Consider the following 16,010-nt stretch of genomic DNA (forward strand, 5'->3'; position numbering starts at 1 on the left):
TTAACTGAGGACAACTTTTTTAAAAAAAAAACTAGAATAAAATATACTGCAGGAACATCTGATCAAAACTTTCCAAACTTTTTTTTTTTTCTGAACTGTACAGCTTATGGCAGGGTTAAAATCAACTAAAAACCCTTTAAACCTTTCCAGAATGTCTACAGTACTCATCCCCAAGCCTCTGAAATCTTTAAAGTAAACAGTTAACACTTTCAGGGAGAGAATTTGTAGTTAATTTTTGAGAAAGTTATAATAGCAAAAGGAATGCAGTTAAATACCTCTAGAAGGATGGAGAGGGAACTGATGTGCAGAGAAAGTTTATTGGAAGTACTGAAATGCCTCTGGGTGACTGGTTCTGCTTTTTTTCCAGGGCCTTGCTTATCTTCAGTTTGCATGCAGGGGGCTCCTGTAGAAGCAAGATGAGGAACTGAATCTAGAGACTCACTGCTGGTGATAGCAGGAGCAAAGAAGCTCACAACTCCTTGCTTATACCTAATGCGTAGGCAAGATGGATTTGAACACTGTTCTCTACATGGGTACTACCCTTTTGCTTGAAAGCCATAATGAAAAGACCATCTTTCTGGAAAAATACACTTGTTGAAACTCCACTTACAAAATAATTTATTAATTCAAAAATCATTGCTTTATTTTGGAGTTGTATATAAACACACTTTATCCCTCCTCCAAATGTCTCCAAGTTAGCACTTGCTTTATCTCTGGTGCTTTATCTCTGCTTAGCCATAGCTTATGAAGCACAAGGGTGGAGGGTGGCAAAGCTAGGTTGTGTAGGTCAGCTACAATTCTACACTGCAAAATTCTGCAGAAGTACATCTTGATTAAGACCATAATTTCTAAAGTGCTTCCTTGTAATTTGTAGAGTCGTTTTCTCTCAGCCCTTGTAACTGGAAAAAAAACCTTTCAGCTGCAGCCTGCAGTGACTGTTAAGCTGAAGTCCATGTGAGCGTGTTTTTTTTTCTCATGCCTACCTCTTTATCTGAGTAGGAAGAGCTGAAGCACTGAGAGCTGGAACTGATGCATTAGAATCTCTTGGAGATTGACTGTATTACTGTAGAAAGTGAAACTTATCAGTAATGTTAGCAATTCTAAATATGCAACTGTTTGGATGACAAATCTCCTTAGTCAAAACCAAACCTAGAAAAAAATATCTCTATTTTGAGAAAGAAGCTGAATTTTAGAAAATCACTTATTTTTAGTAATACTAATATGGACTTGCAACATTTATTTCCCTTTTTTCAGTTGTCTTAATTATCACTGCTAATATTTGTTGAGCATACTCCTTGCATTAATGAAAATATCAGCATTGGTTACAACAGTCTCCAGCCTTTCCTTCAGTGTAATAGTTCTTCTAGTGTTCATAAAGATCATTGAATTAGGCATGTGGACCTCTGACTGCTTCAAAACACTGACTGCTGAAGTCAGAAAAGGAGGTGCTGTTAGGTCAAATCTTATATACAGGAGAGAGCTTCTGTGCACAGCAACATCCAGTTGCAGAAGTGGGATGCCTTCATGCTCTAGCTTCATGCTTCATAAAACCATCTCTAGAAATCACTTAATCCATTTCTCTGCTTTAAAAGATCAACTCAGCTACCTGTAAATATAAAGAAAAGTTAATGGTATTCTCTGCATACCACTGAAAAATGAAACATTCAGTACTCTTTTCTTGACTAAATGCATAGTGGTAGCTTTTCTGTGATGAGTCAAAGTAAGTTCTTATAGGAGAAATAATTTTTAAAAATATGCAAGGAATATTTGATGTTTTTTGAGATAAAGTGTATGTGTTGCTATTTTTTTTCATGCTACAAAAGATATCCAATAGATGAATAAGGTGGTGATGCATCTATTTCTCATATGAATTTGATACAAGCTTTTTAATTTTCAGTGATCTGTTCTTACTTCTAATTTAAGTTCTGAAAAAGTTAGATAACAAGACCTCCAAAAACTGGATGTTTTCCTGTATTCTCAAATTCCCTCTAAGAGTCTAACTGGAAACCTCATTCTTGTTCCACAAGGAGCACTTATGCAAATAAAATGCGTGCTTAACCTGGGCCCACGTAATTATTCAGCAGTCGTGCTCCAAATTTGCTGTCTCTCTAGTGCTGTATAACAGCACTTCCAAATCCTACCAAAGGAAGAGAACACTGTGTTTTTAATGAAGTAAGCTGGTTTTGGCACTGGTCATTTTCATCCATTACTTTCACAATAACGCTGTGATTGTTGCTGTAGCACAGAGTTCTATTAGAATGTATTTCCATGTTAAACAAAATCACTACCAAAGTAATAACAAGCAGCAATCTTCAGTTCAGCATATTTTAACATAAAAGCTGCGTAGACTCAATTGCTAGGTCATAGGCTTTATTTTTCCTTTAAGGAGGGGGATTGGAGACACTTACAGGCATTTGGCTAGAAATTAGCTTTATAAAAAGAAAAATAAAATGCTTGTCACTGCCTTTTCTCCTGGCTCTAGCCAGGAGAATCTGTACTGTGCTCTCAGATTGGATAGCATACAGGTACTGCAGTCTTCTCTGTCTTCAGAGTTAGAGCTATATGCATGCAGAAAGCCAAAGAAAAATTATTTCACTGTATTTTTGGATAATTGTGCTATTTAGTTCAGTTATAGTGAGACTGCTGATAAAGAGGGGAAGTAAAAAAAACAAAGCTAACCTGAAGGAGTTATGTTTCCATCTTTGTAAGAATACTAGATTGAAATTTGAAAAGAAATGTGAAACTCCCTACATAAGAGAATTTCTATGAGTGAAATAGCTTGGCAAATGCAGGAACTTCAGAAGGTTTGTACTTTAAATGTGGCAGTAGTTAAAATGAACTGAGTTGGACCCAAAAGCAGGTGGGTAGGTAAATGTCTAAGAATTTCCCACTGAAATACTATTGCTCAAGGAACAGATTTTTTTAAAAATACTTGTGAGAAGGGGAGGATTTAGGGAAGGGGGAGATGGATAGTTTCTATATTGATGCTTATACAGGAAGATTTGTAGAGTAATCCTTTTACCCATGTAGATTGGTGTGTAACTGTGATGTGCCATCTGCTTAAGTGTTTAACATCTGTTTAACTGTTAAGTTAAACTTCGTCTTTGTGCATATATGCTCTTATAATTTATTCATTAAAAGACTTCTAACAAGTAATTAAGCTATCTAAATAAAAGAGAGTAAATAACCTTGAAAGCAGCAGAATTGTGTTTTTAATGAGGTATGTAGAAGCTTCAAATTAATGACTTAGATTACTGTTTGATTCCTTTTTTTGGTAGATTAAAGTATTTGTTTAAAACTGTGTGTTAACTTGAACATGCAGTGACTCCATCCATTTCATACATCCACAGTTGAGAAAATAATAGGTGCTGAAGAACAGTTTTTGTCTACGTACTGAATAAACCCTACTGAGTCTTAAAAGTACTGGGTGAATGTGAACATCATGTTTGAGATTCAGCACTGTTTAATGCAGAACAGAATTGTCAGGACGGTTTGGGCTTGGTTGGTTTTTCTTTTCAGTTATGTTTTTGGTGTGCTTTGCCATTTTATTGTGAAGGTGATCTAGGTAATCTGGGAGGAAAGTAAGTGTCAAGCAGAGAACATAGTATAGGCAACAAGAGGGTGATTTGGAGACGGGCATCTCTCCAAATCTCTCTCATTAATCTCTCATTAGGAGAGACTTTGTGGGGAGTACTGATTTGTTTTTTTAATTGAGCTTCAGGAAGAGATCTGAATACCTGACCACCGTGCTGGAGTCAGGTGAATGTGTAAAGACAGGAAAGAGCAGTACCAGTGAGAGCAGAGCTGAAAGGAATGAGGAAAAAATTGTAATTGTTCCTGCTTCTGGACAACAATGGCTTGAAGACCAAGATTTATTGAGATACTAGAGAAGGTGGACTTGCAAGTGCTGAAGGTGGAAGTGTTAAAAATCTAGAACTTAGGTGAATGAATAAATACAGGGGACTGACAGTGGTGAAAATCATTAGAATGAAACCTTTCTGTTGTATTGAAAGAGCACAGTGAACGGAATGAAGAGGACTGAAGCTGGTAAACACCAGAGATAAAAACTCTATGAAACCATACAGCTTGTTCAAAAGTCAGTTTTAATAAAAAGTGAAGGGCAAGCAAGTGGTGTTTCATTAGTATTACAGAATTTTTACCACAAAAGACTACCAACCATCGAGCAGAAAAATTTAAGCACATTCAGAGTGCTGCATCTGTTGCCACAGGGGTGAGAGAGAACAAGGACAGTGCCTTGTGCCCAAGGAACCCAGTCACCACGGTGGGGGGAAAGGACAGGAGAGTGAATACTAGGAGTCCTGTGCTCCAAACTCTTTTAAATCTTGGGCTTGTCAGGTTTGTTGCCCCTACCATTATTTCCAATCAGGAGGTGGAACAAACTCACAGAATGGTTGCAGCTGTGTGTTAAAAGAATCAAAACACTTTATTCAAAGGTCTTCATTTGAAAGCAGACGTGGCATTATGATTAACAGATGGGAGCTATTTCTGTGAATCTTCAAGTGCTTTCCAAAATTATTCCATTGTATCAGTGTTGAAAAGAGAATTCTACCCAGAGAAATAGTTTAAAGAATTCTGTGTGATTTCTTAAATCTTCTCATATATTCACTGGCATTAAATTTTACACTTTTAGATAGCATTTTGTATGAAGTTCTGTCATGTCTTGATCATAAGGTAATGATTTCATGTGTGGGTTTTTTTCATTTACTTTGCACATGAGTTTTACAGATCCCTCTTTCAATGAATATGAAAACGAAAATTATAAAGATTATTTTTAATGCCGTAAGAAATTTGAAGACAGCTTCGGAAAACAGAAATCATATTAATTTTACAATTATCTACATTGAGGGAAATTGAGTCATTGGAAGTTCTTCTTGCCATTAAAAAATATTAAAATTAAATTAAAATATTAACCTGAATTTAAGACTAATTAATGAAGCATATAGAAATACAAAATTTAGGCAACATAAAAGGTTAATCTTAAGGACTGCTCAGAGGCTTAAAGATACATCTTTCTTGCACAGCATTTTCTTCTGAGCAGGTGGTTTCTGAAAGACTTAGTGAAATTTCTAGTACATTATTGAGTCATTACCTGCCAATTTGAGTTTATGGATAGATATTAACTTTTATTTAAAGTCCTAGGTAAACTTCATTGTCTAATATTTTTGAACAGTTATGAAGTGGCTTCATAAGCCTTGACTGTCTCACAGTTACATTATCTGTGTGGCAGTTCATATAATTAATATTTTTTTGAATACTGTACATATTGGAAAACAGAGCTTTCTATTTTTTGCTGTAGTTCCTGTATTCTTCTTCCTCATTCTTTTGAGCAATGGTATCTTTAAATAGAGATAAATTTGAGTTTAATGCAAATAAATTCTTCAGAGGTGATGTTCTTATGATTTGTTTATATTAAATTTGTGAGACATGTTTCTGTTTTAATGCTTTGTTGTAATTTAATATCTTTGCCTTTACTTTGGCAATCAAAAGGGTCTTGAACATTAATAATGTTCATAGATTCATGAACGTGCTGTGTTGGAAATGTCCTATCATTGTGTCCTGCTCCTGGCCCTGCACAGGGCACCTGCAAGGAACACGCCATGTGCCTGAGTGTTGTCCAAATGCTTCTGGAACTCTGTCAGGCTGGGGCTGTGACTATGGCCCTGGGGAGCCTGTTCCAGTGCCCAACCACCCTCCTGATATGCAACCTCCCCAGACACAGCTTCAGGCCTGAAGATGCTGTCACTGGTCACCACAGAGGAGAGATTGGTGCCTGCCCCTCCTCTTCCCCTCATGGGGAAGCTGTACCTGCAGTGAGGTCTGACCTCAGTCTCCTCCAGGCTGAACAGATCAAGTGACCCCAGCTGCTCATCATTCAGCTCCCCCTCAAGACCCTTCTCCATCCTCATGGCCCTCCTTTGGATGATCTCTAATAGCTGAATGTCTTTCTTATATTGTGATTGAACTTCATTTTCTTGTTCCTATACTGTAATGCCAGACTATATACTGACAGACTGAGAGAGTTGGGGCTGTTCAGACTGGAAAAGAGAAGGTTCTGCAGGGGCCTTACAGCAACCTTTCAATACCTGAAGGGGGCTTAGAGGGAGGATGGAGAGGGATTTTTCACAAGGGCATGTAGGGATAAAACAAGAGGAATGGCTATAAACTGAAAAAAGGAATTGTTAGAGTAGATATTAGGAAGAAATTCCTTACTGTGAGGGTGGTGAGGCACTGGAGGAACTGGTTACCCAGAGTTGTGGATGCCCAACCCTGTAAGTGTTCAATGCCAAGTTGGATGGAGCTTTGAGCAATCTGGTTTAGTGGGAAGTGTCCTTGACTACTGCAGGGGAGTTGGAACTTGCTGATTAAAATCCCTTCCAACTCAAGCTATTCTATGTTTCTATTAATGTGTGATGCATCATGACTCACATAAATATTCCTTTAAAGAGGTGAAGCAAACCACAGTTCAGCCACATTGAATTAAATATCAAGGGGTTCTACTATGTAAGGAACTTTCCTTACAAATAACTTCTGTTTTGAACTGTTAATCAATGCATGAAGGTGACTGAGAGCAATGACAAAAAAAAAAAAAAAAAAAAAAAAAAAAAAAAAAAAAAAAGCAGCTGAAATGCAAAGACTAAATTTACTCAATTACTTCACTAACTGGAGGATCCTGGAACAAGGCTGGGCAGCAGAGACACGAGTGAGGGCACGGGCACCATCAGGCTCAGCCCAATCCGAGCGGGCAGTGGGGCTGCTGCTGTGCCCGTTCATCCAGGCCCTGAGCACAGTTTAGCACCATGCTGTGATCTCCCTCTGCTTTTTATGGTCTCTGCTTTGATCTCTCTCCCAGCTGGGAGTGAAGCATGTCTGGGATAGAGCCTACAAGTCTCTGTAAACACTTTTGCTACCTCTACACAGAAATTCTTCTCCAAACAGATAGAGGATAAACAGCAGTAGATATAATATATTGTTTCCCACACAGTTTATTTTCTAGTCCTTAGCATTCCTTGCTTGAGTGAATCCACCATCTTCCTTGCCATTCTTCCCCTTTTAACTCTTTCTTCTGAACACAAATAGAAATAACATCACTTTTTGTTCAAGTGTTTTCATAGCTGTTTTCACATTGAATCTCATAATAAAGCATCTCTGACTCTTCTCTTCATAATTCCTTCCATTCTTCTGCCCCCATTCAAGGTCACCTGCCAACACTTGGGAATCACACTGAGGAGATCTACTTGTAGATCTAGGGGTAGAATTGGTATAACCCAGTTAGAACACAGGATTTCACTGAAATCCTGCTCAGTTTTGAGCTGTGAATTGAAATGAAGACATTTTTTAAAGGAAAAAATTGTGAAGGCACTCTTCTTGGATAAAAGAGAGGACTACGTTCTACTCTGGTAACATAGCAGCCATACTTGGCAGGGGCTATGCATTAGCCTTCAGGAAAACTGTAGCAGCAAGATGAAAATATTGCAGGCATTTTGACTTTAAATTTCTTTTTCAAGGTGCTATATATCTAATTAAAACCCTTTTCAAGGACAGAAACTCAGTTACTTCTTATTATAGAGTGTATAAAATACCTATTTGCTTTACAATATAGTGTGTATAAAATAAACAGTAAACAAAATATATTCCCAAAATATTGTCCATTCATATAAATGTATATAGAGATCCTGTGAATATTTTTATGTACATAGAGAATGGCTGAAACTTATGCTTTATATATATTATTATGAAGTTCACCTAATAGCGAGATTGCATTATTTCTAAACTTCTTATTTGTAAATGCAAAGCATTCTTCAGTCATCTGCAGCTGATGTTTACTGCCAAATTGCTGATACAGGATCCTCATCTCTGCCTGGTGGCCTGTACTGGTTAATAAGTGCTCTTCAGCTCAGGAAATGTATGCACAGGTGTGTGCATGTATTCATGCTCCAACTGTTTAGCTTGTTTGACATTAAATATTTTGGAAAAACTTTATCGTGGCTCTCTCAGTGGAATCAGAAAATCCCAAGCAGATGCTGATCCTTCAGGTGAGGCTGCTGGGGAAGGGACAGAAAGTTGCACAGGCATGCTTGGTCTTACTTTTGACATCGAGGCACAGGGTGTAGCTATCTTTCTTCATCCCCTCCTCCCTGGGCCAGCCAGAGCCATCTGATTAATCTGCTCATGCTTAGCTAAATACTGTACCAGGAGCTGTGTTCAGTGAGATGTGATCTTGACCAAATCCATAAATGGATAAACGGGCTCCATAGGAGCCTTGGCAATGGCAGGCACTCGCCTTTTTTAATGTGTGGCACAGGAAGCAGTTTAATTCTGTGATAAACCACCCTCACAATAAGGAATTAAAATACTTTGTAGCACTCAGTGCTGCATACACATGTATATCTGTACACGGACAAAGTAATAGTCTCTTATCTTTTCATCACTTTTTCTCTTCCTCTGCATCTCCAATATAACTATTCCTCTAGAACTTTTCGTACACTATTTGGAATAATACAAACATTTAAGAAATTATAATAAAAACCAATAAACAATATATATTTTTCTGAGATACCTTCTTTAGATCTGTAATATTTTTTTTTTTTATCATGCTTTATGTCATCCCTTAGGACTAGTAGCTCTTCTGGGTGTCTGAGAAAACAGTGAAGAAAATCACATTTCTGTAAGCTTAGCTAACATCTAGAGAAGCTTGTTAGTAACCTAATGAAAAGACAGAAATCAGCAGAGCAACAGAAACCTCCAATTTCATCAGTATTATGTGCTGAGGTTGACAGCACAAGACAATTTCTGCAGGATATAAATATATAGCTAAAAGGCATGATGATTTGTTTTTAAAATAACCAAAACCACAAAAATATGAGGCACAAATTTAAAATGGAGAAATTAACAGACTGGACAAATTCCCTTCTTCTCTTTCTGATTTCAGCTGCAATCGAGTTATTTTTCTTCTTAGTAGCTTCTACAGTGCTGTGGTTTGGATTTAGCATGAGAATAATGTTGGTAACACACTGAGGTTTCCATTGTTCCTTGGTAGTGCCCACCTTAAGGCAGGGACTTTCCATTTTCCCGTGCTGTGCCAGCCAGCAGGTGCACAAGAAGCTGGGAGAGTCTGCTCCAGCTGGTGAATTTTGGGCCATGTTATACCATGCCATAAAAATCATACCCAATATATAATCCAAGGGGAGTTTATCATAAGGAGAGGCAGTCATTGCTGGGGGATGGATTTGGACATTGGTGTATTCTGAGCAATTTTATTGTACATTGCTTTTCTCTCTTGGGTCTTATTACTCTCTCACTCTCTTCTCTCCATTTTTACTGTCATTGGTTTTATTAGTATTTTTATATCATTTTTATATCATTTTATACCATTTTATACCATTTTATATCATTTTATACACCTGACTTTTTAATTTTTTTCCTGATTCTCCTCTCCATCCCACCATGGAGGGGCTGGGAAGAGGTACCTGATTGCCATTCAATTACACAAAGTTATGGTAGGCAGTTTAGTTTATAAATAGGTTTTAAAATTTGACTTAGCCCAACTGATTCTTACACTGCCAGAAACCTCAAATTCTGACTGCTTCATGTTGTCATGTTATAGAAACTCTAAAAATGCTTCTATTAATTTAATTTTTAATTTTACAGTTACGCTGTTGCGTATTTGAATAGATTGTACAACAGAAATTTCAGTTGATGTATAGAGACAAAAAAGGTATGTAAATAAATTATACAGTAATAGAGTTCATTTTGAAAGCTGGGTTTTTTTACATTTAAAGTATTACATAAAGAAAATTATTTTTTTATACTTTTCATATTTTGGTAAAATAACTTTAAATATTTGATGTATTTATAGTGAATGATAATCAAACTTATCACATACATACATTGAGTCATCTCTATGATGGAATCTTGATACTTTTGGAACGTGGTAATTAGACACCAAAATTTATTCTAAGTCAGAAATAAAGAAAATAATTTAAAATACGTGGATATGATAAGTGTATAAATTCATCTGTGCATAACAAGGAATTTGGAAGTTGGGAGTCATCAGAACTCAGAAATGCCAAGTGTTAGTGCACTTGGGTTTTTTATAAATCTGTCTAGTTTTCCCCTTTGCTTCCCCTTCCTAGCTGTTGTTCTTTTTGTCTTTGCTGCTTTTCCAAAATATTTCTAAGGAAAGTATATTAGCATGCATTATACTGATGGGTGTAAATTGCAATTTCATTTTAACTCTACACCTGTTGGAAATGTACAGCACAATTGCCTAGCACGTGTTCCTCTCCTGCCTGTGTACTTGCAGCATTCAAATTTTTATTGTTCCACAGTCTAGCTGAACCCTTATGTTTGTTTGCTTTTCTATATTAGTCATACTTGAAAGAGCCAGCTCTTAACAGTGATCTCTATGGTCCACTATCAGTTTCCAGGTGGTTTATTCTTCTGCTTAGTCACTTATATATCATTTGAGGAGATTTTCTCTTTAGCTTAAATACTGTATCATGTTTAACTTCTCTTTTTTCTTTTCTTTAGTACTGCTTTTTTTCATGCGACTCCCAAAATTACTTCTTCTGTTATGCTATGGCCACCGGTCCCGTTCTTATAACAACTGTTTATGTACAGCCTGAAGCAAGTTTATGGTGATTAATAGGCTTCAGGTGCTTCCAGCTCCTTCTCCTATCAGATGTATATAGATGCTGTTCCTTCATGTTGCCAAGTGGTCAAGTTTGTGGACAAGTGTTCATTTTCTTCGAGAAAGAATTGGACACTGCTCAGTGTCCAGCGAGTTTTGCGAGAGCTGACCTTATTAGCAGAAGCAGGTCTGCCTTTGGTGACAAACAGTCATGGATAGCTGAGGTTGCTGACAGGGCTGACTGGTGCTAGGATGCTCCTGGGGCTGCACATCCCCTGCTCCACTGGCCTTTCCTGCAGCAGATCTCTGAGGAAAGACAGAAGTGTGTGCAGTATGCTGATAGATGTTCTCTTGGAGGAAACAAGAGGCCCCGTGATTGAGTTGCAGTTTCTTTCACAGGCTAATCTAAAAGTATTATGTTAATCTCTTTCAGTTGGATTAGTGTAATTTTGAAAAGGGAAGTAGTCAAACAAATAGTAAAAGTAGTTGAATCTCAGTACATTGTGTTTTCAGAGTTGTACTGAATATCAAAATTTTAAATAGAAGAAAAATACCTGCATGTCGGAAACATATCAAGGCATCTTATTACTCTGATGGCAACTTAATGCCTTTTCCTTTACTCCTATTTCCTGTTCTCATTAAATTTTGGAATGCAATCTTCAGAAAAGGGCATGGGAAATTGCCTCATTCTTGACCTGTTGTGGCAGTAATTACTAGAAAATCTGTCCCTAGGGGTTACTTGACCAACTCTGTGTCCAGCTTAGAACTCTTTCACCAGGTTCTTGGAGCAAGAGTTTCACTCTTCAGAGAACATACTACCTGGGAAGAGCTGGTGCAGATGGCTGGAAGTGGGAAAGAATACAGGGTATCTGCCACCCCTAATCACTGTCATTTTCCATGTGGAAAAAAATACTCTTGTTTTCCCTTTGATTCTGAACTAAATGTCTTTGTATTTAAAACCTGTCTTAATTTATGCTGATGAGTAGCTGTTTTGTGATCTCATTAAGCAAGGAGCAATAAAGGTTGACATATAGGGGCTTTATTGGTGCTTCCATCCCTTATCTGCATAACTCTTGCTTATACGTATATTTATTGTAAAGGGCAGTGTGTCTCATGATGTAAAAAGGATGCAGAAGTGTCATGATCAGGTAACAGGTAAGTACTTGTTCTGATCTGAGACTGAAAAATAACTGGATGTGGATTTATGCCAAGTGTCCCACAAAGAGTAGGTTTAGGGTAGTAATTAAGGGCTGGTTGAGTTAAGGATTACAAGATCAGAAAACAAATTACTATTATTAGCAGAAGTATCTGTTCTTACATCAAGCTGTCATCCTGTCTTGCTGTTTAACCTGATCCTGCTATGTGGGAAAAAATGATGTCAGATACTTTATTAAGTGTGAATTTGTGATTTACTTCAGGGAGAGGGTGCCGGGTGATTAGTGTAATTTTCTTTTTAAATGGCAGTCATTTTTTGACTCCATGAACTTTGAATCAAACCAACAAAAGCAAGGAAACTTAAAAAACTAAAGGACTTTTCTGGCACTGAAGTTGCTGTATGAATGAATGAATGCTGAATCTGAAAATGTAGGATCTGTGGGAAGATTTTATTGGATATTCCATGAGTGTTATGTTTGCAAAGCTGATTTATATCAGCTTGTCTCTGCAGTTCTGCAAGGGGAAGTCCAGTAAATACCTTTTGATTTACACATCTCCTCTGCTTTTAAAACAGGAGTTTAGAGAGAGTTGTAAAAATGTGTGGCTCAGGGATCCCAGGCATGAAACAGGCCCCTTTGATTGGAGCTTAAGTGTGATCTGTGTGTACGGCGTTTAATAACAAACAGCTAATTGTGCAGTTGTGTGCTGAATAAATACCACAACAGCAACAATAAGAAGGTTACTTGGTGTATAACTGGCACTTACTCAAGATACTTGTTAGTTGATAACCTTCTTACAGTTTTGAGCAGTGCCAAGGATTTTTGGAGGTTCACCTCCTATTGGATGAGACCGATCTTTAAAGTTATGTGTTAAGCAATGTATTGGACTTCTGATAACACTTTTATATTGAATAGGGCATCCTTCCAAAAGGTTGTTGTGGACAGAGAAAATAGTGAATGACTGAAAAAATAAATGGCATATTTCAGGAGAGAGGAGATCTACTTGTCTTATGCAACCCCTTTTGTTCCACGATGTCAACCTCATGCTGTAATGTCATAGCTGACCCATTGCCAAATAAGATTAAACAGTCTTAGCCCTAAAGGCATTGGAAACATGAAGTAGCTTTGGGGAATGATGTAATTCAAATATGCATAATACTATGTAAAAATCACCACGTCAGTAAAACACAGACTATTCTTAATCCCCACCAATTTTTATAATTAAGTTTCTTGGATATCAGAATATATTGTATGTCTTTGTAGTTCAAATTTATGTTTTTCCTTTTTTACTCCAGAGCTGATGTTAGATGCAATTTTGGTTTTAATGTTATATTTTGGGAGTTGTTGTTTCTGGGTTTGTTTACTTTGCATTGTAGGGGTTGTGTAGGGATTGTGGGGAGTTGGGGTGAGGGTGGAGAGAGGGGAGGGTTGTTTCTTTCTTTTGTTAATTTTGTTGATTTTCCATAGTGAAGCAGTAGCTTTTGCTAACTTGCAGGCTGAGTATCAATAAGAAAGTGGTTAGCCATGCAGCATGCAAGCCTGTGGATGAATCATAAGCAGAAATATTTTTCTTCCTCTATCAGGCATTTTAGACTTCTAACCTGAAAGCCAGCCAGGTGGTCAAAAGAAAAACAGCAGTTTTTGACTTCCTTGTGATCTTTGAGCTTAAGTAGCTGTTTGGAGTTATGATGATGTTTGCATCTGTCTACAACTCGATTTTATTGTTTCTCTGAAACTGTGAATTTTCTTTAAAACTGACTGCTTTTTAAATAAAGATTTATATCTCTGTGGGGATGTGCATGCTGTGGGGGAGAGTGTGAGACAATCACTTGCTTTTCTCACTGGAAGCAAGAGCCAGAAAGGCTGTGTTTTCAATTCAACAGTGCAAATATCTCTACTCAGGCAATGCAAAATTGCTCAGACCTTGGAGATCAAACTCAGTTTTTGTGAAATTGGACTGAACCAGGCAGAGAAGGCTGATGACCTTAGGATACCTTGTCTAGCTCACTGATGTCAGTTTAGGATGACATAGGTATTCCAGAGGTCTGTGATTTCTCTTTCAGTCACATATGAAAGTCTCACATGTCAAAGAGCATCTCAGATAACACTAGCAGGCCAAGTCCAGGCAAGTGAAGCAGCCTGTGTGTGATAGAGAAGAGGATATTATGTGGTCTGAAGCATGCTCTGTCCATTGCAGTTTATAATAATAATGTGGTGGTCCCTGTATGGGAATCTGATCCTTGAAAACTTTGTGTGGAATTGGGGATGGGTGGAATTTAAGGCAAAGTAATTTTTCGTGCAATATAACATCTTCTCACATGTTCATGAACTGATTTCATTAAATAATGAAGAATGAAGCTTGAATGGTGATCATTATACTGAAACAAATCTAAACCTTAACTTAAGACTGTTGTTTTAAGATTTCTCTCAAAGTTTACTTCTCTCACTACCCCTGGCTGCATTCAAAGATTTCCCAGATGGTGGTGGCTACTCTAGAGTGTCTTTCTAAGAGTTCACATGAGAGATCCTGTCTTTGCCCTGCCCTTCCAAGAGTTATTTAGTCTTGCCCAACTGCATGTCCCAGTTCAAGACAGAGTGTCACTCAGGGTGCTACATGGGATCAGCATAGTAATGGTGGCATGAAATGCGTAGCTCTGAGCACTGTATGGCTGTTCAAGTAGAAACCTATTAGGGCTAGCTCTGATTAATTGCTGTTCTAAACCTGCTTTAGAGAACAGATCTTCTTCAGTTAACAGAGCAGGCTAACTTCACAAAATCTTCTCTTTAGTATCATTCTGTAATTATATGATTCCCATCATATAGTGAAAAAAACAGAAACAGATTTCCTGAGAATCCTCCACAAGAGATTAGGGAAATTTAAAAGAGAAACAGTTCTAGAAATCCTGTTCTTTCTTTGAATGAGCATTAGACTACTGGAGATTTCTGATCTAGATCAGTGTGTACATCTAGCAGCAGCAGACTTGTACATCAATGATTGTGTGCTAGAGTCAGCAGCTTCCTGGAGTTTCTTCTGGTTTGTAATACAAACACAGGTTTTGTTTCTCAGTGCCTCAGTATTTTTCTCTTTTTCAAACTTGTACTTAACAAGATGAGTAATTCTTGATACTACTGTATTTAAAAATCCAAAGCAGTGTCATGAAATGAAATTTTGTTTTAAAAACTTTTTAAAAAACAAACTTGAGGATAGAATATATATAGAATAAAGTGAATATTGACAAATCATATATATTGTAAGAAACTATGAGTTGTCCCAGCTGCAGAACAAAGAAAAAATATTCAACAAGCATATGGGAGGAGAATCCAGAAACCATTACTTTTGCCCAGTAATCCCCAGTGCACATATTTGTCAAAAAAACAGTGGTCTTCACTGATAAGGTGTTACCTTTTACTTACTGATGTGCTGAAATGTGTACATTTGTGTGATGCAAAAGCTATATCTTAAATTACTTTTCCTGCCTCTGCTAGGTTTCATTTGGGTGTTGTTCTAGATGGCATAAGAAGCAGTTGCATACTTAGGTCAAGCAGAATTAAAAGCTGATTTCCCCCACCACAGGCTACTCTTAGCCCTGAATTGTCTTGAACTGACCCCTCGTCATCTCTTTGTTTTTTAGTGGGCAGTTCGCCGTAGTGAAAAAATGCCGTGAGAAAAGTACTGGTCAGCAGTTTGCAGCAAAATTCATCAAGAAAAGGAGGACGAAATCCAGCCGCCGTGGAGTGAGCCGGGAGGATATCGAACGAGAAGTTGGCATACTGAAAGAGATTCGGCATCCTAATGTGATTACGCTTCATGATGTCTATGAGAACAAAACAGATGTCATTCTTATTCTGGAGCTGTAAGTAACTCTAGAGACCCACGGACCACTAGGAGAATATTTGTTTCTTCGGTTTTTAAAAACAGACACTGAGAATTGCAGTGATTTAATGGATGTTCCTTATCACCCCAAAAGAAAATAGGTAATAGCTTTAGAAATCTTCATTTCTTAGTCAGTGTTATAGTTTCCTGATCTCCACACATATTTTTCACTCTGAATGCAATACAAAGTTGGTGGTTTGGTTTTTTTTTTTTGGGTTTTTTTTAAATCAGCATATTTAGGATTTCTTTCCTCTGCTTTTTTACTTTAATCACTGTTGATGTTACGGATCCAAATGAAGATCCTGGAACTAAACATGCTGATTTGAAGATC

At 37.4% G+C, this 16,010-nt stretch overlaps 1 protein-coding gene across 2 annotated transcripts in view; it reads left to right on the forward strand.

The window, feature by feature from the left end:
* Positions 1–16,010, forward strand: part of DAPK1 (death associated protein kinase 1) — an 85,804-nt gene that overhangs the window by 25,533 nt on the left and 44,261 nt on the right. For both annotated transcript variants that reach the window (XM_085566627.1, XM_021531138.4), the window contains one exon: positions 15,438–15,659. In XM_085566627.1, coding sequence (XP_085422753.1) covers positions 15,438–15,659 — 222 coding nt within the window. The remainder of the gene's footprint in view (positions 1–15,437; positions 15,660–16,010) is intronic.

This window comes from Lonchura striata, chromosome Z, assembly GCF_050655825.1.
Source record: "Lonchura striata isolate lonStrDom1 chromosome Z, ASM5065582v1, whole genome shotgun sequence".
Taxonomy (NCBI): domain Eukaryota; kingdom Metazoa; phylum Chordata; class Aves; order Passeriformes; family Estrildidae; genus Lonchura; species Lonchura striata.